General features: G+C 49.8%; 1 protein-coding gene across 4 annotated transcripts; it reads right to left on the reverse strand.

Annotated features, from left to right (window-relative positions):
• Window positions 1-435: 435 nt before the first annotated feature.
• SESN2 (sestrin 2) lies at window positions 436-18,227 on the reverse strand. Of its 4 annotated transcripts, XM_061391131.1 has the most exons (10): window positions 17,798-18,223; window positions 9,984-10,049; window positions 8,013-8,210; window positions 7,374-7,556; window positions 7,049-7,261; window positions 6,084-6,234; window positions 5,255-5,373; window positions 4,424-4,614; window positions 2,865-3,009; window positions 436-2,270 (listed from the first exon to the last, which is right to left on the reverse strand). In XM_061391131.1, exons 1-10 carry the CDS (start codon window positions 17,858-17,860, stop codon window positions 2,184-2,186), a joined length of 1,416 nt encoding a protein of 471 aa, XP_061247115.1. In that variant the 5' UTR covers window positions 17,861-18,223; the 3' UTR covers window positions 436-2,183. The 4 variants fall into 4 exon arrangements, with proteins under 4 accessions (XP_061247115.1, XP_061247133.1, XP_061247124.1 ...); XM_061391149.1 differs by lacking the exon at window positions 7,049-7,261; XM_061391140.1 differs by lacking the exon at window positions 9,984-10,049 and having other exon boundaries at window positions 17,798-18,222.
• Between the last annotated feature and the right edge of the window lie 5,704 nt (window positions 18,228-23,931).

Consider the following 23,931-nt stretch of genomic DNA (forward strand, 5'->3'; position numbering starts at 1 on the left):
AACAGCAAGGTGAAACGCCATGGCCTCACAATCACGTTGACCCCAGTTGGGATCCTGGCTCAGTCACTGACCTGACTTGGCCTCAGTGATGCCACTTGATCCATGAGTCTCGATTCTCTTGAAAGATTTTGCTGCAGATTCAGACAAATGACCTCCAAGTACCCAGCCCAGGGCCCGGCTGAGTGAGAAAAATAACACAGCCAGTATTATTCCACAGCACCAGGCCAGCCACAGAGGGGTGGCAGGGCTGGACACCCAAGGGACAAAAGTAGACTTTGAGTGCCAACCACTCCCAACCCTGCGGTCACTGGGCACGAGTGCTCAGCAGGGTATGGGCTGCTAGGTCAGCTCCCTGATGCAATCGCAGCTCCCTGCTTATGCTAAGAGGTGAACCATGACCCCCAGGAAATGGAAAAACAGCCCATTAACAAGAAGTACAAAACAAAACCTTGGTGAGCTTTTATTTCTCATCATACAGAAATGGTAGCAAAGGCAAAGATTTCTGCACTTGACCCTGACGGTCATCACGTCCCCTCTAGAATCCAAACCCCAATGCTGGGGCCTCTTCCCTCCTGCCCTGCTTCACTGCAGGGAGGGCTTTGAGGCCGGAAAGGGGTGCCAGTCGCTCGCCCATGCCTGCACGGGTATGAAATGTGGCACAATGAACCAGGCTCCTCTCCTGCCCTGCCCCAGAGAGGAGGGTCAGAAGTAGCAGCATCTTGGCCCTTGCCTTTCTTCAGTCCCCTCCCAGGCGATCAGAGGGGAGGCACCTACAGCTGGAAGAAGGGCAAGGGGAGTCAGAATTCACAGTTTGTTTGCTACACAGAGTACCTGGGATCAGTCCTTGGCTGCTTCTGCCTCCAAGGGATCCACCTAAAAGCAACCGAGAAGGGACAGAAACTGGGATGGGGGTGCGAAGGTCCTTGGCAGGTAGCCCGGAGAGACTGACTGCAGGCGGTGTGTGTGTGTGTGTGTGTGTTGTGTGTGTGTAAAATCCCCAGAGGCCCTCGGGATCCTGCAACGCGTGCAGCTGGCTGCTGGCAGGCTGGGCTCAGAACCTGAATGAAGGCCCAGATACCACAAAATGTGGTCTTACCCCTCAGTCTGTAACTGTGGAAGTGGGGCTAACCTGGCCATGACAGGGCCTACACAAGAAACTTGGGGTCTCCTGCCTGACTCCCTGAGCCCCTGGAACCACCTGGAAAGGCTCACTTTTTTGGCAAATGTCTGTGGCAGAGCCAGGGGAGATGAGACAGCATGGGGTGCCAGCCTCCGCCGGGTAGGTCAGCTCTGGGGAGACACTCCTGCTCTCCTCTCAGACACTGCCTGAGGCTCTGGGGGTGGGCAGCGAAGAACCTCACCCACAAAAAACCGAAACACAGAGAATTTATCATATAATACTCCCTCCTCATCTGAAAGCAAAATGACCAACAGAGACTTCGAACTCTAGAGGTAATCTACTTGCTTGACGTGCTTGGTCTCTCTCCTGGGGCCTCACTCCACCAGCTGGTGGAGAAAAGGGTAAGAGGGTAAAGGGGGTCAAGGGAATTGAACCAGGACTCGTGTGACCAGGGAGCAAGGAGCCTGTGGGCTGCTGGACAGAACGGGCTTCTGGGGAGCCGGATGCACAGACCGGCTGTGACCCTGATTTTCACATTGATGGGTGAATGGCAGGTGGGAGGTAATGAAATCTTGTGGAGGAGGGAGCTGGAGGAGAGGTGAAGCCGCTTGGAGTGTCAGTCCCTGGAGGTGTTTGCCCCTCTCCCTGGGGGCCAGCCAGGGACTTCCCAGGCCAGGAAGGCCAAAGTACTCGTGCTGCCTGGGCCCCCGCCTGCTGGCACATAAGTCCACGCTCAGTCCATTTTCCTTCCTGTGCCCTTGGCCTCTGAGGGTAAGGGCGGTTAGAAGGGGCTGGCACCTGGGAATCCGCTATGGTCCTCTTCCAGCCCCCCACGCCCCAGAGGCAGAGCTGAGATACCAGAGTCAGTGCGCTGGTCCTGTCCGTTCCAGTGAGAAGGAGGGTGTGGCTTGGGAGGCTGCACGTCACACCCCAGGCCCACCCCCAGAGTAGGGTAGGTGGGTATGGGACAGGAAGAGATTAGGGTCTGTCTCCAAACAGAGTCCTTGCAGCGAGAAGGATGCCCCCACGGTCAGCTGTTCCAGGTGCAGGTCTTGTACGTGAGTCAGGTCATGTAACGGGTGATGGCGCGAAGGGCATAGAGCAGGGCGGCTTGCATGCGGGCCTCCAGCAGCAGCAAGTTCACGTGGACCTGGGGGCACAGACGAGGGCTTGTTGGCAACTCATGTCACTCCTCACCATCCCCTTCCCTCCCAGAGTGCCATCATCCCTGACCACCCATTTCATCCTTCCCTTTCCTAAGGCTCTGAATAACTTGGTGCAAGGACTGTGGGAGAATTTCAAGCACATTTATCCTGATCATGACTAACCTCTTTATCCCTGAAAGTGAAAAACAACAGCTACCTCTGAGCATTTATTTGGGATCAGAGGTTTACCTTCATTTTCTCACTTCATCCTCCCAATGACCTTGAAATGCAGGCAGTTTTTTTTATTTTTATTGTCAAGATAACAAGCTCAGAGAGGCAAAATGACCTGCCCAAGATCACAGAGCTCCCAAGTGATAGTGTTATGGTTTGAACCCAGGTCCTTCCGGCTGCCACTGAGGATACCCACTTTACAGGTGAGTAAATGGGCTTCCCAGGGGGTGCTCGTGGTAAAGAATCTGCCTGCCGATGCAGGAGACATGAAGAGACGCAGGATGGATCCCCAGGTCAGGACCTCGCTGGGTCCCGAGCCCTCGCCTCCTCCACAGGCTTCCATCCTGTTCCTCCCCCACGAGCCGCACCTTCTCTGAGTGGCGGAAGTGCCTCCAGAAGTGGTTGTACATTCTTCGGGTGGTCTTCTCCGGATAGCAGGCCACTGTCTTGATATAGACCTTGAGGTTCCGCTCCAGGAGCTGGTTCACCTCCCCGTAGTCATAGTCATCATATCTGGATGGAAAGACCCAGAAAGAATCACTCACACGTCTGCTCCCACGGAGCTCCTCTCCCCCAGGCCCACCCTGCAGAAGGGGGACAGAGAGTGGCAAGAAAAGGCAGAAGGTAGGAAGCAGCTAGAAGCTTGGTTCCTCTTAGAAAAGCAGCTAATGTCATATATCACAGGCCACTGGACTCGCAAGGGAATGCACAGAGGCTGAGCACGCTGCACTGACCATGTGAACATATATTCACAGAATCCCTGAAACTTCAGTACAGGACTGGATACAAAACTATGGTATACAATGTACTGTGTTCACCAGTCTCATTTTACAGATGAAATGGAGGTTCAGAGACATGCAGGGCCAGGGCACACAGCTGGGAATGGAATTCAAACCCAGCTCTGCCTGCCTCCACGCTCACAGTCACCACTTTACAGCTAGGGCCATACGTGGAAGATGGGGCAGGAGATCAGTGTGAATATTTACCCTAGAGAAGGAAGAGGGAAAGGGAAAAAGGAGTTGGTAGTCATTTTACTGATGGGCAAACTGAGGCCTATGGAAGGCAGTCAGCTTGTTCAAAGTCAAAGAGCACCTTGGTGACAAGTCTAGAAGCTATTCTGTCCCTCCCCAGCCCAGGGAGCCAGTGAGTCACCGCAGATCAGTGTGGACGAGGAAGACCGGTGTTAGACTAGAGCGCAGATGTGGTAAACAAAGGTTTAGGAGCGAGGGCCATGTTGCAGAGTGCAGCAGCCTGGACCTGGAAGCTGGGCAGCAAGGGAGACCACAGCGTGCCACATATACACCCTAAGATGCCCATCATCCTTGGCTTCTCCTGGACTGGACACTTGTCAGTGAGGTTGGCCAGTGGGATACCGGCCAATAAAGCACAGCTCAGCCCACGCAGTGAAATCTTGGGTTAGCCAAAAAATGCATTCAGGTTTTTCCATAAGTTGTTAACGGAAACACCCAAATGAGCTCTTTGACCAAGCCAATACCTGACAATAGTAAGAGCAGGTGGGATCATGAATGATTTTTATTTTCTTCTTTTCATTATCTCTTTTTTTCTAAATTTACTAAAAATCGAATTTCACCATTGGGCATTTCTGTTGTTATTCTTTAATGAGAGAAGAACTGCTACTTGGAATGGAACTACAGACATAACTCTCTTTGTATGTATATATGTGTGTATGTACATAAGTATACGTGTGTGTGTGATCTCCCTAGTTATTCCTGGGGGTGGAATTAAAGACTTTCAAGAACTGAGGATGGCTATTATCTTTTATAATCAGCCAAGGAATACATTTGATTTGAAGAACAGTATAGGCAGGAAAAAAGGGAAAGAAAGACAAAAAGAAAAAGGAAACAATTGTGAGCTCAGATGGAGGGCTTGCAGTACACCATGCCTGGATGAGGGGACTTTCACTCACCTGATGCCAAAGACGCAGTGGATGTAATTCCAGATGGCCCTGCGGAGCACGGAGGTATCTACTCCACTGTGCATGGCGATGGTGTTATAGGTGAGGCTATAGGCTGCCTGGAACTTCTCATCCAGCAACTGTCCACCCTCAGGGTAGAGCCGCTGGATCAGTGAATAGCCATGGTCTTCCCAGGTATAATCCTGAGAAACATGGAAAGGGGTCGGTCAATGAGTAGAATCCTTGGGGCCCGAGGCTGGCCAGAGAGACGCCATCTTCTGCAGCACAGCTGGGATCTCCATAATGCCTCTCTCCACCCCAACAAATCTAACCCGCTGCTTGGTCTGGACCTGAGAAGCTGAGGAGGATGCAGCTTGGTGATGACTTCCTTCCTGTGGTCAGGATCCCCTGAGCTTAGGACCCAGATGGGTCTTTTCACCTTCAGGGTCTCCCACTTCTTCATGGAATCTTGAAGGAGAGAAGGTGCCCAAATCACTGATCACACAAACTACCCAATCCTGCTTGTTTGTAAAGCAATGCTGGGACTTCCCTGGTGTTTCAGTGGCTTAGAATCCACCTTCCAAAGCAGGGGACATGGGTTCCATCCCTGGTCTGGGAAGATCCCACATGCTGTGGGTCAACCAAGTCCCTGAACCACAATTACTGAGCCTGTGCTCTAGAGCCTGTGCTGGGCAATGAGAAGCCCTCACACCCCAACAGAGTAGCCCTGCTCACCACAACTAGAGAAAGCATGTACACAGCATTGAAGACCCAGAGCAGTCCAAAAAAAATTAATTAATTAATTTTAAAAAAGCAATGCTAAGACCAGTAGGGAGAACCTACCTGGGCACGGAAGGTGGGGGGTGCCTGAGTCCCCCGCCGGGTAAAGTCCTCATATCCAAAAGTGGGGTCTTCCACGAAGCACAGCATATCTGGGTTTGCAAAGGGTTCCAGGATGTCCACTGAGGATGTCAGAAAGAGGTCACAGTGAAGCCAAGGCACGGATCACAGAGGCCTCTACCCCCCATTAATCATCAATGGGGAGGGGGTGCTGGGGAACGTGGAATAGGGGGCCCAAGAATGCCCCTCGCCACAGTGAGTGGAACCAGGACTTTGGCAGGAGCCAGGCCTGGGGGAGGCGGTAAATCAGACCCGTGGTCCAGGGGCTAAGGTCCCCAGTAATAAGAACAGCAATCCTAACAACAGTGGCTACTTATGCAGCCGCTTACCCTGGGCCAGGCTCTGTGCTCAGCACTTTGCTTCTGTTGCCTCATTTCCCCTACACATGAATCCCTCACGGAGGAGGAGACTGGGACCTGAGACAGCAAGTGACTTATCAGTGGTCACACTGCCAGAGAAGCTAACAGGGACTTCTCTGGCGGCCCAGAGGTTGAGAATCTGCCTTTCATTGCAGGGAGCATGGGTTCCATGCCTGGTCAGGGAACTAAGATCCCTAAGATCCTGCATACTACATGGCCTGGCCAAAAAGAAAGAAGAAAGGCTAGCAGGCCAGGATTCAAACCCAGGCCTGACCCCAGAGCCCATGCTCAGAACTTCTTGGAAGGGGTAGCTGGGTGTGGATACCCAGGTGCAGTAACACGAAGGCGCCAGCTTCCCAGCGAGAGGGTGCAAGGAGGGGCGGTCCCTGAGCTTGGACGCCTGTGACCTGTACCTGAGGGGGTCACCAGCAGGCTCTCTGACTTCTCCAGCTCAAAGCGGCTCTCCATCTCCTCCTGCGAGGCGCCCTCATCCTGCAGCAGGCTCTCCTGCAGCTGCCTCATGCGTTCCATCAGAGCTTCCACGTCGCGGGCGGCCTCAAAGCCCTGTAGGAATGACCCGGCGGTGAGCATTCGCCCCTTCTCCCTTGACCCCAGAAACCCCACACGTCCTTCTCACATGCAGGGCCTTTCTGAGCAATCATGAAGGCCCAGTGCCTTCTCTGTGCTGGACAGCTCACGTGGCCTGTGTTTCCGGAAGTAATGTTTAAGCAGCTATAGAACAGAAAGGTCTTCTCTGAGGGTCAGCTACCCTCACAGGAAAGGGCTTTTTAAAGTATCTGTATTTTTAAAATGCACACAAACAAGGCCACTTTACAGAATGAGAGGCAACCTTCGTATTGTTACAGTGTTAAAAGCCAGCTACTTTGAGCCCAGGGGTTCCATGCTGAAGCCAGTCACATGGTTATTTCATCTCAGGCTCACAACCCTTTATGAAGGAGTCTTTATCCTCATCTTCTTCATGAGGAAACAGTTTCAGAGCCAAATGACTTGGGGCTTCCCAGGTGGTCCAGTGGTTAAGGATCTGCCTGCCAATGCAGGGTGCATGGGTTCGATCCCCGATCTGGGAAGATTCCACATGCTGCAGGGCAACAAAGCCTGTGCACTACAACCACTGAGTTAGCACTCTAGTGCCTGCGAACTGTGACAGAGTAGCCCCCACGGCTGCAGCTAAAGAAAGCCCGGGTATAGCAAGGAAGACCCAGTGCAGCCAAAAATAGATAAATACACCTTAAAAAAAAAAAGACTTTTCTAAGGTTTCTCAGGGTGTGATAAGGAAGCAGCTGCAGACAGGGAGGCACTGTCTTCTACCCAAGGACCCCAGCTTCCTCTCCCAGAAAGACTCAGGTCCCTGACTTACCCCGGAGTGGTTCAGCGAGTCCCTGCTGGGGGGTGTGCTCTGCTCACTGGGGGGTGAAGGGGCCTGTGGGGCGGGGCTGCCCTCAGGGTCCCCCTCAGGGAGGATGCCACAGCCGAACACGAAGGACGCCAGTGAGTGGCAGTGTGTGAGCAGGACCAGGGCCTGGATAAGCTCAGCCAGGGACCAGCTGTGCTCGCCCGTCTTGAGCAAGGCCTGGAGAGGAAAGGCAAGGTCAGACTTGCTCAGTTGCTTTGCCCTGGGCTGCCTGCCAAGCCCCATGCCAGCCCCACACTCCCGCGGGGACCCGCCTCCCTGCCCACTGCACCTGGATGTGCTCCTTGGTGATGAGCCATGGCCGATGGGCCAGCAGCTTGTTGATCTCGCTGAGCTTGCGCAGTTTCTCAGGGGCGCGGTGGAGGCCAAGCAGCCACTCAGGGTCACCGCCAGTCTGCAGGAACTCGGCCATGTGGGAGCCCACCAGGTAGGAACACTGGTGGCGGGCAGCAGCCTGGAGGTGGTGGACAGAGCCCAGGTCACCCTATTCTTCCTGTGCTCTGCTCGGGGTGGGCACCCCATGGAGGGAAACGTCATAAGCCTCACTGTTGCCTGAGAGGCAGGAAACTTCGGTTCTAACCCCAGCTTTGCCACTGGCTGGGTGGTCCTGAGTGAGACAGTGTCTTTTTGAATGGATAAACATCTATCTAAATCACTTTGCTGTACACGTGAAACTAAAACATCATCGTAAAGCAATGATCCTCTGACATAAAATAAAATTAAATTTAATAAAAATTAAATTTCCTACTTAAAAAAATCTAAAATTCAATGGAGGGTCAGATAAAGCTAGGGCTCTGCTCTAAGCCTCCTCTTCTCCTGTTTGTGGAATCAAGCCCCAAGCAAAGAGATCTGAGGGCTGAACCCCAAAATGAACCCACCCCTACGGAAAGTCAGGCTCAGACCAGCTCACCATGATGGCGATGTAGTGGCGCCAGGAGTTGGCCAGGGGCCCATCTGTGTGCAGCAGCAGGCAGTGCAGGCGCCAGAAGCTGGTGAAGTAGTCCGGGTGCAGGCCCATCACCACGGCCAGGTTGTCCACCCGGCCCGAGGACATCAGCGCCTCCAGCCCCAGGTGCTGCTCGAGGCTCTCAGCTCCCTCCTGCAGGACCTGCCAAGCAAAGGTGAGCAAAGGGTGACTCCCTCATGCCCTACCCACCAGAGAAACCAACATATTCATTGCCTTCATTGTGATTTTAATAGCAAGAAACTGAAGACAACCACCATGTCCAACAAAAAGGAGATCAGCGGAGGAAAAGATATTTCATTAAGTGATTAATCAAATACTTATTGGACACTTTATACAATTGTAATCGATAATTATACAATGCTTGCTATGTGCCAAGTACTATTCAAACACATTATATATATTGATTCATTTAATTCTCAAAACTATGAAATTAGAGACTTATTTTCTCCAAGTTAGATAGACTCAGGCACAGAGATTAGAATACAGCTTCTCCTACTTTCATAGAGCTTCTTTTTTTTTTTTTTGGCCATGCCACGTGGCTTGTGGGATCTAAATTCCTTAACCAGGGATTGAACCTGGGCCCTTGGTAGTAATGGTTCAAAGCAATGCAGTCATTGGAAGCAGATGCAAAACAGTTTACATTTCTTGAGTGCTTTCTCCTCGCCGGGTCTGAGTTTAGAGCTTTCCCTGTCTATATTATCGCATCAGTTCTTCCCAATTTCCTGTGAGGTGAATAGCATTATTTTCCCCCACTGACACATTAGAGAATCAAGGCCCAGAGAGGTTTCATTCTTGGCTCAAGGTTACAGATCTGATAAATGAAGAACCAGGATTCAATTCCCAATTAAGTTCAAAGACTATTTCTTTCCTCTGTTACAGAAGAAGAGTAGTTACTTATCAATGAAAAAAAGAAGAAGAATATTTGAGTGTAACATTCTGGGCTACAGCAGGTGGTTGGGCGCTTTCATCCATTTACAAGGGGTGAAAGAAATTGGAGAGTTTAGACATTTGTTAACAGCTCATTAACTATTTGGCCTACACGTTTAGGAAGGCAAGGAGGACAAGGAAGTTTGTCTTTGTTCAGTGAAGGCCAAAGGAAAAGAAGGAAACGATTATTTTTTAATTTGTCTGTGTGTGTGTTTTGAAGTTCTCCCCACCACAAACCCCCCACTGGAATGGCAGTTTTGTGATGGCAAGGAGTTTTGTTTGTCTTGTTCTCATCTGTATCCCCAGCACCTAGAACAGTGCCTGACAGATTAATCATTCAACAGACACCTGTTAAATAAATGAATGCATGATCTGACTCAGTAGATGAAAGATGTCTCTGATGTATTATGTGAAATAACAAAACATAACAACCAAATGAAAAAAAGAAAACCAACTCCCCAAATGAACAACACTAACAAAATCATGTTACAAACTATGACCTTGGCTCCGAATGAAAAGAAGTCTGGGAAACAGTGGCAAATGGTTAACAGTGATTATCTCAGTGGGGTTGGGATTACAAGAAACTGAAGTTTTCTGAAACACTGGAAATTTTAAAATAATGAACATTCATTACATTTGAAGTTGGAAAAAAAACACTTTAATACATTTACATTCAAGGGTGAGAAGATAACTACATATAGTTCTGCCTTCTTAAGGAAAAACAAGTCTTGTTCTGGGAACCACAAGTTTGTTCATTACCTAGCTGTGTTATTAGCATTTTATCTCTCGGAGCTTGTTTCTTCCCAGTAAAATGGGGCTGAGATGCCTGATTGGAGCAGAGCTGTTTTGTGGATTACATGAGTCAGCAACCTGAAGAGCTAGTTTCAAAGCTGCAATTTCAAGAGACCAGAAAACCCTATCCACCTACTCAGCGCCCCATGTCCTTTCCTCCAGGGACCAAACCATCCTAACCCCTTCCAAGCTTACCTCCTCTACTGGAATGAAGGCGCTGGGCCCTCGGGGGCCTCGTCGGACCCGGCTCTCCCTCTGCTCCTTGAGGGAAACACATCATGGTCAGTCAGAGGTAAAAGGGAGGACTAAGAAGATAGTTCTCTCTCCTTACCAGAGGCGCCACACTGAACTGTAATTTTATTTTTAAATATTTATTTATTTGGTTGCGCCAGGTCTCAGTTGAGGCACATAAGATTTTTGATCTTCGCTGTGACACGTGGGATCAGTTCCCTGATCAGGGATCGAACCTGGGCTCCGTACACTGGGAGTGTGGAGTCTTAGCCATTGGACCACCAAGGAAATCCCCACACCTTTCTGATGTGACTCACCTTTCTGGTGCACTGGGAGTCAGGTGGAGATATAGACCAGCTTGGTGGGTAGAGAAACGGTAAACAAGCAAGAGAGCTCACCCCACAGGCTGAGTTCTTCAGGAACTGGGAAGGGACCCAGGAGTCCCCCTGTGGGGTTGCAGGGGCTGGGGTAAAGGAAATTATATAGCCACTTTCCCAGGAGGCCGCCTTTTGGTACCCCTGGAGAACTTGTATGAGAACCTCCCTTGTTTATATCCTGAAACCAGGTTACCAAGCCTTCTAGATTCCTATGATGTAGCTTCATTGTCATTTCTTCATCCATCACCACCTAGTGGACACCACTGTCCCCTGTCTGGACCACCACCCACTGCCTCACCCATGGTCTACCTGCCTCCACAGCCCTGGCCCCTTCTCCATCCTCTCCCAAGAAAACAGAATGAATGAATAAATAAAGCATCCACCCGCAACCCCACCTCGGGGACCAGGAGGTCTAGTGAGTACATGGCCCTGGTACATGCCTGGTTCATGCCCTAAGGAGGGCAAACTTTCAGTAGCCAGAGTAAACTTTCTCAAGTGCAAACCTCATCAACTGGCTTAAAATCCTGCCTCCACCTCCTAGTGCCTTCCAGATAGTTAGCGGCTCAGATCCCTCTCAGTGGTCACATGTTTGTAGAATTAACTCCATTTTCCAGGGTCTGAGCACCTTCTTCTGACCTCATCTGTGACCCCACAATTCCCAGTGCTTTTGCTTCTGAAAGCATCGCCTTCTAATTGTCTGATTTAGGTCTCCATATTTCCAGATTACATTTTGTGAAGAGCAGGGCCAGGTAATTCACACTAGTCTGTGAATGAAGAAAACAGAGCTACGTGGAGGGCAACGCTGATGGCAGCAGCTGTATCTTGACGTGGGTGTAGGAGCCTCTATGGAAACCACCAATTTTATTTACTCATTTGTTTTGGTACCTGGGCAGCAGGGGTTGGGAGCGGGGGTTGTCAGCACTGGCTTTAGAAACAGTTTATCCAAGCCAGAGTCATATCCTCACTAAACAGAGATGATGTCCCCCTAACTCACCCCTCCTCATACAAATCTAGACTTAGTGTTAATCCCCAGGTGTCCAGAGACTAAGGATTATAAGTGAACCTTCCTTTTCACATAGCTAAAAGCCACCCCCTCACACACACATTGGAAGGACTGGAGCTGAAGCCGAAGCTTTAATACTTTGGACACCTGATGTGAAGAACTGACTCATTTGAAAAGACCCTGATGCTGGGAAAGATTGAAGGTGGGAGGAGAAAGGGACAACAGAGGACGAGATGGTTGGATGACATCACCGACTCAATGGACATGAGTTTGAGCAAGCTGCGGGAGTTGGTGGTGGACAGGGAAGCTTGGTGTGCTTCAGTGCATGGGGTTGCAAAGAGGTGGGGAGGTCTGAGGGGCTGAACTGAAAAGCCCCCTGAGGGAGGCAGAGCTCTGGGGCTCTGAAAGACCACAAAGGAAAGAACAAGGGTACAAAAGTCCCTGGTGTGAGTACCAATTCTGTTGCCACTAACTTGCTGTGTGACTCCGAGAAAGTCACTTAGACTCTCTGAGCTTTAATCTTGGACAAAGAAGGCAGTTGGGCTGACTGCTCAGGTCCTTTGCACCCATACTTCTGGGATCTACCAGACCAGGCTGGTCCAAGTCTAGCTTAGAAACCAGCACAATCCCCAAGCACTCCTGTTTCAGCTTTCCTCCTCCCTCACCAAAGAGAAAAAGCCTAACAGCTCTGTCTGGGAGATAAGGATTGCTGACTCCACAAACTGGGCCTCCCCCTCAGGCGACCTAAGGACAGACAGAAAACCACAGCCAGGTGTGGTGGGGAAGGGCAGGAAGGAACTGGGGGGGTCGGTGGGGGGGACAGGGAGGGCCCACCAGGGTACTAGGTAGGGAGGGACAGAGAACAGTTTCGGGAAGCCCCTCCCTCTCTAAAGTCTGCCCCAGGAGCTCTCAAAGGAAGAAACCGAGGCCTGTGGATCTTTACGTGACAGGTCCGGATCTACCAACGTTATTGGCTCAGTGAAGATGATGATAATGATTTGGACAATAAAGCAGAGTACCCTTAAAAGATAGGGGCTCTTGACACAAAGTGCCTGGGCTCAAAAGACAAGTCCACCCCCTATTATCTGCTAGCGATGTGAGCCTCAGTTTCCTCTCCAAATTATGGGGTAATAATAGTACCTACTTTCACTGGGTAGTCATGGGGATTTAATGAGGTTAATGCCTGTAGAGGCCTTACCTCAGTACCTCTATCACAGCAAGCACTTAGCAAGTCAGTGATCATTAACCTCATTGTTATTTCAAACAAGGGCTTCTCAACCCAAACTGTACAGGTAGAATCCCTTTGAGAAGCTTTTTAAAAAATACCAATGCCAAGGCCCAGCAATTCTAATTTAATTGGGCGGGGCCTGGCATAATTTGCCAGGGAGGGCCATTGTTTCACTCCATTCATTGATTGCTTTCTCAAGTATAAGGCACTGTGCTAAATGCTTTCCAGATAAAACCAGAATTAATCTGTTCATTTGAAAGAAAATTTTTAAAAATATTTATTTATTTATTTGGGTGCACTGGGTCTTAGCTGCAGCATGAGGAATCTTTAGTTGTGGCATGCGGGATCTAGTTCCCTAACCAGGGGATCAAACCAGGCCCCCCTGCATCAGGAGCATGGAGTCTTAGCCACTGGACCACCAGGGAAGTCCCTTGACAAATATTTCTTATGACTACATTGTAGGCAGCAAGAGTACCGGAGTGAAAAGACAAAATCTTAGTCTTCCCAGAATTTACAAAGGAGAAAGACAATTAAACAAATGATGAATAGGATTTCAAATCACAGATTCTATAGAGTAAAAGAGCAGTAAGAGAGTGTATAATGGGGTGGAGAAGTATGTGCAGTATTCCAGTCCCAGACAGGGGAAGCCACTGAGGAGACAACCTTTAAGCTGGTATCTAAATATCAAATATGTAAATGAGTTGATGGGCCTGTAAAGGGCCTATAGAGATATAGGGACCCAGCATTCCAGGCAAAGGTAGCGGAAAGTTCAAAGCCCTGAAGGCAGGACTGAGTAGATTCTAATCCAGAGTTCCAATACTCTGCATGCTTCCCCAACCCAGACACCCCAAACCTGAGAGGAAGTGGACACAGCAGAGGCCCACCGCCAAGAAATGACACCTCCAAACCAGCCCTCCCCTATTTCCTGGGGTAGGAAGTCAATAATAATGGTAGGTAACAACACTGATTGCCATGGGCTAAGCCTTTATTTCATGTGAACTTGAGGAGTTCCCATTTTACAGATGGGGAATAAGGTTCAGAGAGGTCAGGTCACTCAGCCAGGAAAGAGGTAGCAGGGTTAGGATACAAATCAGATTTCCTCAACTGCAGAAATGATTCCCATTCTGTAAACTTCTCAAGGTCTCAGTGGCCCAGGGCTCTGGGGTTCACCAGGAGTGAGCCGCTCCTTCTCCCTGTCCACATGTCCAGGGGATCCACTGCCCCAGTAACAGCCCTAGTTATCCTGTGCTGTTTCATACCTTGAGAGCACACCCTGGTTCAAGTTCCCTGTTGTGAACCCAGTACTTAGCACAGCAAGTCCAATAGAACTTTCTGTAATGATGAATAAATATTGTTTATCTGCACTGTCCAATAAAGATGGTAGCCCCAAGCCACTTCCTTGGTGGCTTCTGTGGTAGCTCAGACGGTAAAGAATCTGCCTATAACGCAGGAGACCCGAGTTCAATCCCTGGGTTGGGAAAATCCCCTGGAAAAGGGAGCAACTACCCACTCCAGTATGTTTGCCTTAATGCTGTGGACAGAGGAGCCTGGTGGGTTACAGTCCATCAGGTCGCAAAGAGTTGGACACAACTGAGGGACTAACACTTTCACATACAGTGGCCGAGCGTTTGAAATGCGACGAGTACAGCTAAAAAACTTTTAAATTCAATAAAATCTAATTTATCTAAATTTAAATAGCCACATGTGGCTCAGGATCCATGTTCACACACCTGATAAAGGCAAGATCCCTTCCCTGACTATATGGATGAAGAAAGGGAGACCAGAGTGGGGCAGGTGACCCACCTAAGGCAACACAGCTAGGGCAGGGCAGAGGAAAAACCAATGAGTTTCAACTGAGAGGACCACCCAGGGCAGCAAGAACACTGAGGTCAGTTAGCTGGGTGGCCACTCAACTGAGAAGGCATCAGGATGGTTGTAAGGAAAGGATCAATCACTTCAGCGCTCCATGCCTGGCTCCTGATTTACGCGTCGACTCACAGTTCCCTTTCATATTAACTCTGACACTAGCACACTGGTTGCACTGAATCTTCATCAGTTTGGGAGTGGGAGTAGGGGTCTCTTCTACACACAAGGAAAGATTAAGGTTCCAAAGGTTAAGCCACAGCTGACAAGTGGCCAAGTCAAGATCTGAATTCAGCTCAGTCTGGCTTGCAAGGGTTCTGTCTGCCACCCGGATCAGCCTCAGTCTTTATTCCTGGTAGGCCTGCCATCTCCAGGACTGAGTTACAGACTCCTTCGAGGTTACTCTGCCAGCTGGGCATGGGTAGAGACTCCCCTCCCCATGGGCTGCTGAATTCAAGATACTTGCCTAGGTTTACACTTGAGAGGGAGTCAGAGTCCTCCTTTGGGAGAGGCATATGTGAGTGGTGCCATAAACTCATCTCCCCACCATGATCTGGCTGATTTCTCACAACCATCTGGAGGGAAACAGGTCTTCTTATCCCTTCTTCAATCCGAAAAGAAATCAGTCCTGAATATTCATTGGAAGGACTGATGCTGAAGCTGAAGCTCCAATTCTTTGGCCACCTGATGCAAAGAGCCAACTCATTGGAGAAGACCCTGATGCTGGGAAAGACTGAAGGCACAAGGAGAAGGGGATGACAGAGAATGAGATGATTGGATGGCATCACCGACTCCATGGACATGAGTTTGAGCAAGCTCTGGGAGTTGGCAATGGACTGGGAAGCCTGGCATGCTACAGTCCATGGGGTCACAAAGAGTCAGACACAACTGAGCGACTGAACTGAACTGATCTCTTCTTCAGAGACAGCTCACTGAGGCTCTTTTGGAGACCTATTCCAGACAGGCAAGCTCAGATCTGACTTCAAAGCCTGTGCACAGTTCACAAGGGTCAGCTAAGCCAACAAGGGCAAATAGTTACGAGCACTTATTAGGTGCTAAGAACAGTGCTGGTGATGGGGCCTACAGTGTTTCCAGTCTAGCAAGGTACACAGACAAGAAATGCCTGATTACACAACTGCTACACTATAACTGGGATAACAGCTCTTGCAGTGAAGAAGGGGGACAGGAAGCAGGTATGCAAAGGTGGGGAAGGAAAGACTTTCCTTGAAGCAGTGATGTTTCAAGAGCTCAGGAGGGCTCTGAGAACACACTACCAGTACTAGAGTGAAGAGTCTGAAGGCCTTGACTTGGTGAAAGAGTGTATGTCACAGTATGAGAGTTGAGGGGACTGTACATTCCTTGTATGTACTTGTATGTACTTGTCTAGCTTCCCTTAGGGCTTGGGCACAGGGCTGTGTAAGTTCAGCACCCTACCATCTTCTAAAAGATTCTGCTTAAAACAGACATCTTCCCAAGGTCCACTTTTCCTGAGAGAGAAGAATATGTAGAAAGGGGTCTGACATACCAATTCCCCCAGCCCCATCTGATGTTGACAGCTAGCAAGCTTCCATCTAAATGCCCCACCCTCAGAGTCTGCCCAGTCCACCTGGAGCTCACTTTTCTCCCCATATCACTTCCCAGATGCTGTCCCAAAGAGAGATGAGCCAACATTCGCCTCAGGCACGAGGGGTGGGCTCAGACACCCCCTTGCAAGAGACACTCTGGGGAAGGGGAAATACATGCTGTGGCCACATTCTAACAATACCTAGCGTGTTTGACGCAGGACTTAGTTGCTATGCTCCAGGCACTGTGCACTGGCCTTTGCACGTCTTCTCAGTTAACTCTCCCAACAATCCCTCTGAGACAGGGCCAAACCCCGACGGAAGGAAGCTGCTGATCAGAGAAGGGATCCCTTGGCCAAGGTCACAGAGCAAGAAAGTAGGAGGGCTGGGGGACATGAACCCGTGGCACGCCTGCTCTAGTGCCCAGGTGCTCTCAATAAAGAAAATTATTTCTTTTTTTTTTTTTTTCACAAAGAAGGAAACTGACTCAGAAAGTAAGATGACTTGGTCAAAGTCACCAGCTGAGAAGAGGCAGGAGCAGTTTTCCTTCCTCCACTTGGGCTGCTAAACCATGACAGGGGGGTGACAAGCTAACAGAAAACCGAGGACCCCCCAGAAACCAAGCTGCTCAGAAAAGTGCAGCCATTTATTCCCAGGATCACAGTTCAGGACTAGCACAGGTCTGACTCACAAACCCAGTAAGACACTTGCACCAGGCTCCAGGCCTGGAAACCAAAGAAACAAGCAAAACTCCCTGCTGAGCCAACCACACTGGGAAATCCTAAAGATACCACAGCAAAATAATGAGCTGCTTTGCAGGGTGAGCCAAGGAAGCCTCTCCACAGCCCCTCCTGGGCCTCAATTTCCTCATCCCCTAAATGAGAGGTAACTGTATAGCTCATATTTTGCTAGTTTAAGTCCTGAGGACTCAGAGAAAAGGCAGAACCGGAGCCTGCCATCCAGTAGGTGCGTAATAAACAAGATGTTCATGGTCCGTGGTGATGGTAATGGGGCAGGGGGATGTCAGATTGGATGCAGCCGTATTCCCAGCCTTACTGTAAAGGCAGTCTCTGCAAAACAAACTTCTGGGACGTCAGATCAGTTAGTAGGGCACAGCCAAATCGGCGCTTGGCTTCGGGAGCCGCGGCCAGGATTTTTCCCCTCTGCGAGCTTTCACCGCGGCATACCCGGCAGTCCGCCAAGGCCCCGGAGCTCCCGCGCCCCCAATCCAAATCGGGGGTGCAGGTGGGGGGGAGGGACGGGGTCGACCTTCGTGGGCCAGCCCCAAGTACTCCCATCACCGAGCGGGGGCACTGGAGCCGGTACACATCCTACCTAGAAACGGTTCCTCCAGCCCCAGCCTAGAGGAAGGGATCTGCGGAAGGGGGCGGGGAGGAGGAGTGGTCCGGCCGCTGCGCCGGGATTTGCCTGGACTTGAACACTCCCTAGACGAGGGCCCAAACCCAAGATAACCTCGAGAAGGCTCCCCTCTCTTTGGCCGGGAGTCTGAGGGAGCCGCGGAGGGCTCTACAATCCCTACCCCACCCCCGCCCCCAGCTCCGGGGAGTGGGGAGGAGGCGGAGGCAGAGGGGGCCGAGGCTGCCAGTTGATGCAACCCCACTCCGGGTTACGCGCTCCATTCCCCCTCCTCCAGCCGAGGGGGCGGCTCAGACTCAGCTCGCAACAACCCGAACCTTGGACGCGGCTCTGGGTTCGAGGGAAGAGTGGCGTTGGCCGCTGCTTACCTCTCCGGCCCCGGGCAGGTAGCCCTTCAGCTCCGCGCGGCACTCGGAGTCCGCAACGATCATGGTGTGCGCCAGGACCCAGACGCGGCTCGGCGACCGCCCGTGCACCCGAGGGGCTTTCAGATAGACGCGCGCAGGAAGCCGGGACTGGGGGCCGCTAGGGGAGCTTCTAGAGCCCGCGGGGGTGTCTCTCTGGGTTCCAGAACGCTCCGAAAGCCCAGGATCCGGGAACGGCCGCCGCTGCGCTGGACTATCCGCTTGTCTGGCTTCTGGAGGGGTGAATGACCTCGGGATTGGCCGCGGCGCAGGGATTTTCACGGTCCGGAGCTCCTCGGAAGTCCGCAGTGGCCAGCGCTGCTAGCGAACCCAGCGCTCCTCAGCATCTCCGCCTCGGAACTGCCAGCGCTTGCCGGGCTCTGACACCAGCAGAACCTCTCTGCCCGCTGCGGTCCCTGGGGAAGGGCGGGGACACAAAAGCCCCCGCACCGCAGCCAATCAGATGCCTGTTTCCCGGGGAGGCGGGGGAACACCGCCCTCAGGAGCCTGGGGCTCAGCCAATCGGCACCGGAAAGCGCCCGGGGAATTCTGGGAGCTGTAGTCAGCCTCCGGCGAATGCTGCAAACTTTTGCAAGAGGCTTTAGTTAGAATGTTGGCAATACCAGATGAGAGTGACAGCCCCGCAGAGTCACTAAAGCTGCATGATGAAACGGGACTTCACCGGGCTGGGCCAGAGACACATGGGTGTGAAATCCCTCCCAAGTATGTTCTTCAGCTTTTCGGTTCCTGGAGGGACTGGTTCGGGTTAGGAGAGGTAGTGCTAATTACAGAGCTGACCGCCCGATCTTTGGAGATTGGAGCACACAGCCCTGTTCTTCTGGCCTCCGGGAAGGTTCCACCTTAGAATGTACCAGACACAGGGAACCCAGCTTATTTGTGGAGTCTCTGGAGAAGCCTTCATTCATTGGAATCTCCTTGGCAACTTCATGTCTAACCTCAAACTCTGTTGCTGCAGTTTCCCCTCTTCTGCTCCCTTGGGGCCTCCCACCTTGCCTTCTATCCCCCCCCCCCCGCCCCTTCTAAAAACTTTGTGACAAGGTATTCTACTGTTTCCCCCCCGCTCCCTTCTCTCTCTGGCCACTCCTTCTCTGACTCTTCTTTCTCCTCCCACCTCCCGGAACGTGGGTGTTCCCCTAGTTTCTGTTTTCATCTTTCCTCTCCCCAGGCACACTCTCCCTCCCCATCTCATCCATTTCCTGGCCTTCCACTCTCCATTTGGGAGAAGTCGCTTCTACCAGCACCTCAAAGCTGACTTTATCTTCTTCTATTTACTTCCCACAGCAGCAGCCTCTTGACAGTTTTTCTTCAGAGCTCCACTTTTTGTTTCAAAGTTAATGTTTACTAGGGATAGAGAATCCCAGCAGGAGCTCAAGTGGACTGGATGACCTCCAACAGCCCCTCTGGGGCTTCCCAAGTCTGACTTGGTCTCCAGACTCTTGGGAGAGGTAAATTAACCTCATTCTCAGCCAAGCTCAGACCCTTGGGCTGGGGCTCTGTTATCACACTTATTACAGTCTACCTTGTGTTGTACTTTTCTGTGGACATGAGTTTTGATTATAAGCTCCTTGAGGACAGGGCCTACATCTTGACATCTTTGTCTTCTGTCCTGTGCCACCTAACAAAATATCCTGCCAATAACATGCCCTTGTTGACTAAATCTTCCTTATTGAATTCCCCTCTAAGTCACCCTCCTCAAATATGTCAGGTTCAGCTTTTACTTTTAAAATATACTCTGTAATGTCAAATGTTTAGATCAACTTTACTAGTATTTCATCAGTCACAGAATGAAGGTCAAACCCCTACACTGCCATTCAATATCTGCCAAGATCTGCCTCAATATATCTTTTCTAGCCTAATCACCTACCACCTTCATGTTCCTTGTTTGATCTTCAAGCCTTTCTCTCTGCAAATCTCTGGCCACTGAACTCTAGCCCAGCAATTAATGCCTTTATTAGTAACTGTGGTCTGAATGAAAGCTTAAAAATGCCACTTCCTACAGAAAGTATTGCTTTTTTCAACTGAGCTGTAAATAAGCTCTACCACTGTTTAACTCCTCAACACATTGTTTCTACATTTTTGTACCATTGGTCTTCAAATCTGATGCAGTCTTGTTATCATATTTGCATGTCTTACCCCTTCTCTCCAACTAACAATAGAATGTTACTGACCACGTTTGCAAAGTGAGGAAACCCAAACTCAGAAAAGTAAAGCTTTGTGTCAGGGTCATATAATGTCTTCTTTTGACTGCACCAGACTGTGTCAGAACTCCCCGAAGGCAGGAACTGTGTCTTATTGTCTCTCTGTCTCCCACTAGCATGTAGTGAGTCCTCAGTTCAGTTCAGTTGCTCAGTCATGTCTGACTCTTTGCAACCCCATGGATTGCACCATGCCAGGCTTCCCTGTCCGTCACCAACTCCTGGAGCCTGCTCAAACTCATGTCCATTGAGTCGGTGATGCCATCCAACCATCTTGTCCTCAGTTGTCCCCTTCTCCTCCTGCCTTCAATGTTTCCCAGCATCAGGGTCTTTTCTCATGAGTCAGTTCTTCGCATCTGGTGGCCAAAGTATTGGAGCTGCAGCATCAGTGAGTCCTTGGGAACTACTTTTATATTAATGAATATGAGTTGCCCTCCTCTGTAGCATAATGACTCTTTAGAACCTTCAAGGAAGCAACTAAATCATTCCCAAGGCTTCACTTACAAAGTCAGTAAATTTGTGAAAAGCAAGAGATACTGATATTCTCAATTGAATGAGATTTTGTGACCCAATCTCCTTTGAAGGAAAGCTTGGAAGGGACATAGGTACTACTACTTACTGAGCTCCAAGGATAATCCAGGATTCATCTGTTATCTCATGTAATTCTCACCACAATATCATGAAGTAGGCATTATGCCCCTATCTGACAGATGAGGATACTGAGGCTCGAGAGGTGTGTTGGCAAAAGTCAGACAGCTTAGTAATATATTGAGTAAGAATTCAAATGTAGACAAGAATGACTCCAAAGCAGAAACTCCACTGCATCACTGATGAAAGACCTGAATATGTAAGAAGCAGGCTGGCACAAGGAACTGATGCGTAAAGCAGAATTCCAATATATTAATTGGGAGTGAGAAACGTAATTGTTAAGTGGCCCATAATTGATAGGCCAGAACCTCTTTATACCGTGAAAAGCCAAATTATCATCAGAAAGTACTTAGGGTAGTTGGAATCTGAGCAAAAGGAGCCAGTGAAAAGATGAATCACTAAACCACCTCCACAGCGAATGTGCTGGTTGGGGCTCAGGCTTCTTCCCTCACTCTTTCATTCACTAAACATTTATTGACCATCTAGTGTGTATCAGGCACTGTGCCGGACTGGAAATCCAGCACTGAAGCTTCCAGCCCAGGTGATACTGCCAAATTTGTTCCTCCCCTCCCCCATGCCTCATATTTTTGGTTCAGGAAAGATCCACCTCCTGTTGCCCTTCTCTCTACTCTTGCATCAGCTCTGTTGAGGCCACTGATTGGTCAATGCTTTCTTTTATTCCTCAGTCACATTCCAGTCCTGAAGTTACATCTAGATGCTATTTGAAATGTTTCTGAGGCTCCTTTCGCTTCAGACCCTCTCACAGATTTTAACCCTAATGGAATTCTCATCTGTTCTGAATTCATTCTTCATAAATTAATTTTTTAATCCCAAATGCAATATGATAGAATATTTTTATACCCTGACCAGATCTGGGGCTATGATTTATCAACTCAGATGTAATTTTCTGAGCTCTTATTGTTTGCCACACCCTCCCCTTCCATTTTAGAATATCATTTCTGCCTTGAGGGAATTTCAGGAAAGAAATCCAACTCCAGGTGACTTATTTGATAAAACCAAAGCAGACTCAATCTCTGTGGCTCATTCACACATTCATTCATTTAATTACTCATTCAGCAGGCATTCTGCTAGGTGCTGAGGGAGGGCCTTCTGGCTGACAGGTCCTGAGCTGTCAAGTTATACAATCAAAATTGACATTGTCCCCAGGAATTGTGCATTAGGGGGCAGAACAGCCACAGACTCTTGAAAGCAGAACCAACCCTCTCCAAAGAGCCCTGCCCAGGAATCAGACAACTAGGGTTCTAGTTTTTAGCTATGTGATCCAAAGTGATTTTTTTTTTTTAAATCTCTTAGGATCTGTTTCTGCATCTGGAAAACAAAGGAATTGAAAATAGCTCTAACTCTCCAGAGGAAGTGTGAGAAGAACTGGTGTTGGGCATTACATATAATTCAGGTAACTTGATTGCATCCTGAGGACAGAAATTTTCAGATTTCAAAAAGTTCACCCCTCTTGGATTTCCCTGGCAGTCCAGTGGTTAACACTCTGCTGCTTCCACTGGAGGGGGTGCGAGATGATCCTTGGTGGGGGAAGTTCAGCGAGATGCGGCCCCAAAACCCCAATAAATTAAAAACAAAATTCACCCCCCTTAAAAAATAAAACACAAAACCTGAGCTCCAGTTTGGTTCAGTAGGCTGTGAGCCCTCAGCGCACCCTGCAGGCAGGACTCTGTTATAGCTCAGAACCGGCTGGGGAAAAAGGTAGATTTTTGAGTTCCCAGAATTGTCAGATCCTTAAAAGAAGCCAGGCAACATCTAAGACTATGAGGATTTCCTTGCTGCCAGCAGGAACCAGACTTCCCGAAGACCACCCCGCTTTCCTCTGCCCCTTGCCCAAATGCACTTCATGTTATCTTGACTTACTCTCTCACCTTATAGGCAGGAATCCTGAAGTCCAGAGAGAAGGCATTTGCCAAAGGTCTCCCAAGAAGCTGATCAGAGAGCAGAATTTAGAAAACTTGGGATCCAGGCCCCCAATCTAGGGCCACCTGCAGACTGCCCCAAGAGCCTCCCGTTTAGAGAGAGAAGTGTCTTCGCACTGCAGTTTTGCTCACCCTCTCTCCCCCTGTCCTTCAGGCCCCGAGGCTGCATATATTCCATTCACAGACAATTATCCTGAGGCCTATCACTGGAGCAGTGCCCCAGAACCTTGCCACCATCCCTTTCCACCTCTTCCTACCCTCAGAAGTCTTCCCTGCCCCCAGTTGTACTTGGAAGCAGGATGTCAGAATTGAAGGGTCTAGTTCCAACTCTTTAGAGCTGTGGGAACATGGGCAAGTCACTTCACCTCTCTGAACTTGTTTCCTGTTTTGTAAAATGGGCTATAACGTTTACCTTCAGGGGTTATTGCGTGGATGAGAGTTAATGCATATGAGTCTCTTAACCAGGCTTGATGAAGATTAGGTGCTCAATAAACAGTAATGATCATTTAAATGGTATGAACTGTGGTGTTGGAGAAGACGTATGTATGAGAGTCCCTTGGATTGCAAGGAGATCAAACCAGTCAATCCTAAAGGAAGTCAGTCCTGAATATTCACTGGAAGGACTGATGCTGAAGCTGAAGCTTCAATACCTTGGCCACCAGGTGCAAAGAACTGACTCACTGGAAAAGACCTGATGCTGGGAAAGACTGACGGCAGGAAGAGAAGGAGACTACAGAGGATGAGATAGTTAGATGGCATCACCAACTCCATGGACATGAGTTTGAGTAGGCTTCGGGGAGTTGGTGATGGACAGGAAAGCCTGGCGTGCTGCAGTCCATGGGGTCGCAAAGAGTCGGACACGACTGAGCGACTGAACTAAACTGTTCTTGTTTTAAAGTACCTAGCTCAGTGACTGGTAGATAGTTGGGTGTTCAAGAAAGTGGTCATGACAATTAAATTTAAAACTTTGGAGCACGAAGCCTGGCATTTAGCAGGGACTGAATAAAAGAAGGTTAGTCATGTTGCTTTTCTGACCCAAGGGCGCCCAGTACCTTTGCGCTCTAAAAGTCTCTCCCGAGCAAAAGCTGCGGCGCCTACTTCTTTTTGCTCAGCAACAGGCTCTCCTTACGAAAACCGTGGCTGCCAATGAGCAGGAAGATGGGCGGGGCTCTCTGGCAGCCAGTAGCAGCTCACAGCGGCACTCCGGATAGGCCCAGGCTGGTTTCCAGGCCGCTTAGGGAAGCATAACCCCGAGGCTGATTGCTGGGCGTGGAGTGTCTCCAAATTCTCCTCG

Source organism: Bos javanicus, chromosome 2 (assembly GCF_032452875.1).
Source record: "Bos javanicus breed banteng chromosome 2, ARS-OSU_banteng_1.0, whole genome shotgun sequence".
Taxonomy (NCBI): Eukaryota; Metazoa; Chordata; class Mammalia; order Artiodactyla; family Bovidae; genus Bos; species Bos javanicus.

Excerpts from the sequence above, each read along its gene's own strand:
- SESN2 (XM_061391124.1), bottom strand. The coding sequence starts at position 17,860 with ATGATCGTTGCGGACTCCGAGTGCCGCGCGGAGCTGAAGGGCTACCTG. Across the intron at positions 7,262-7,373 it reads TCACCAAGGAGCACATCCAG|GCCTTGCTCAAGACGGGCGA; the intron begins GTGCAGTGGGCA and ends TTTCCTCTCCAG. Across the intron at positions 4,615-5,254 it reads CCCCCACCTTCCGTGCCCAG|GATTATACCTGGGAAGACCA; the intron begins GTAGGTTCTCCC and ends CATGTTTCTCAG.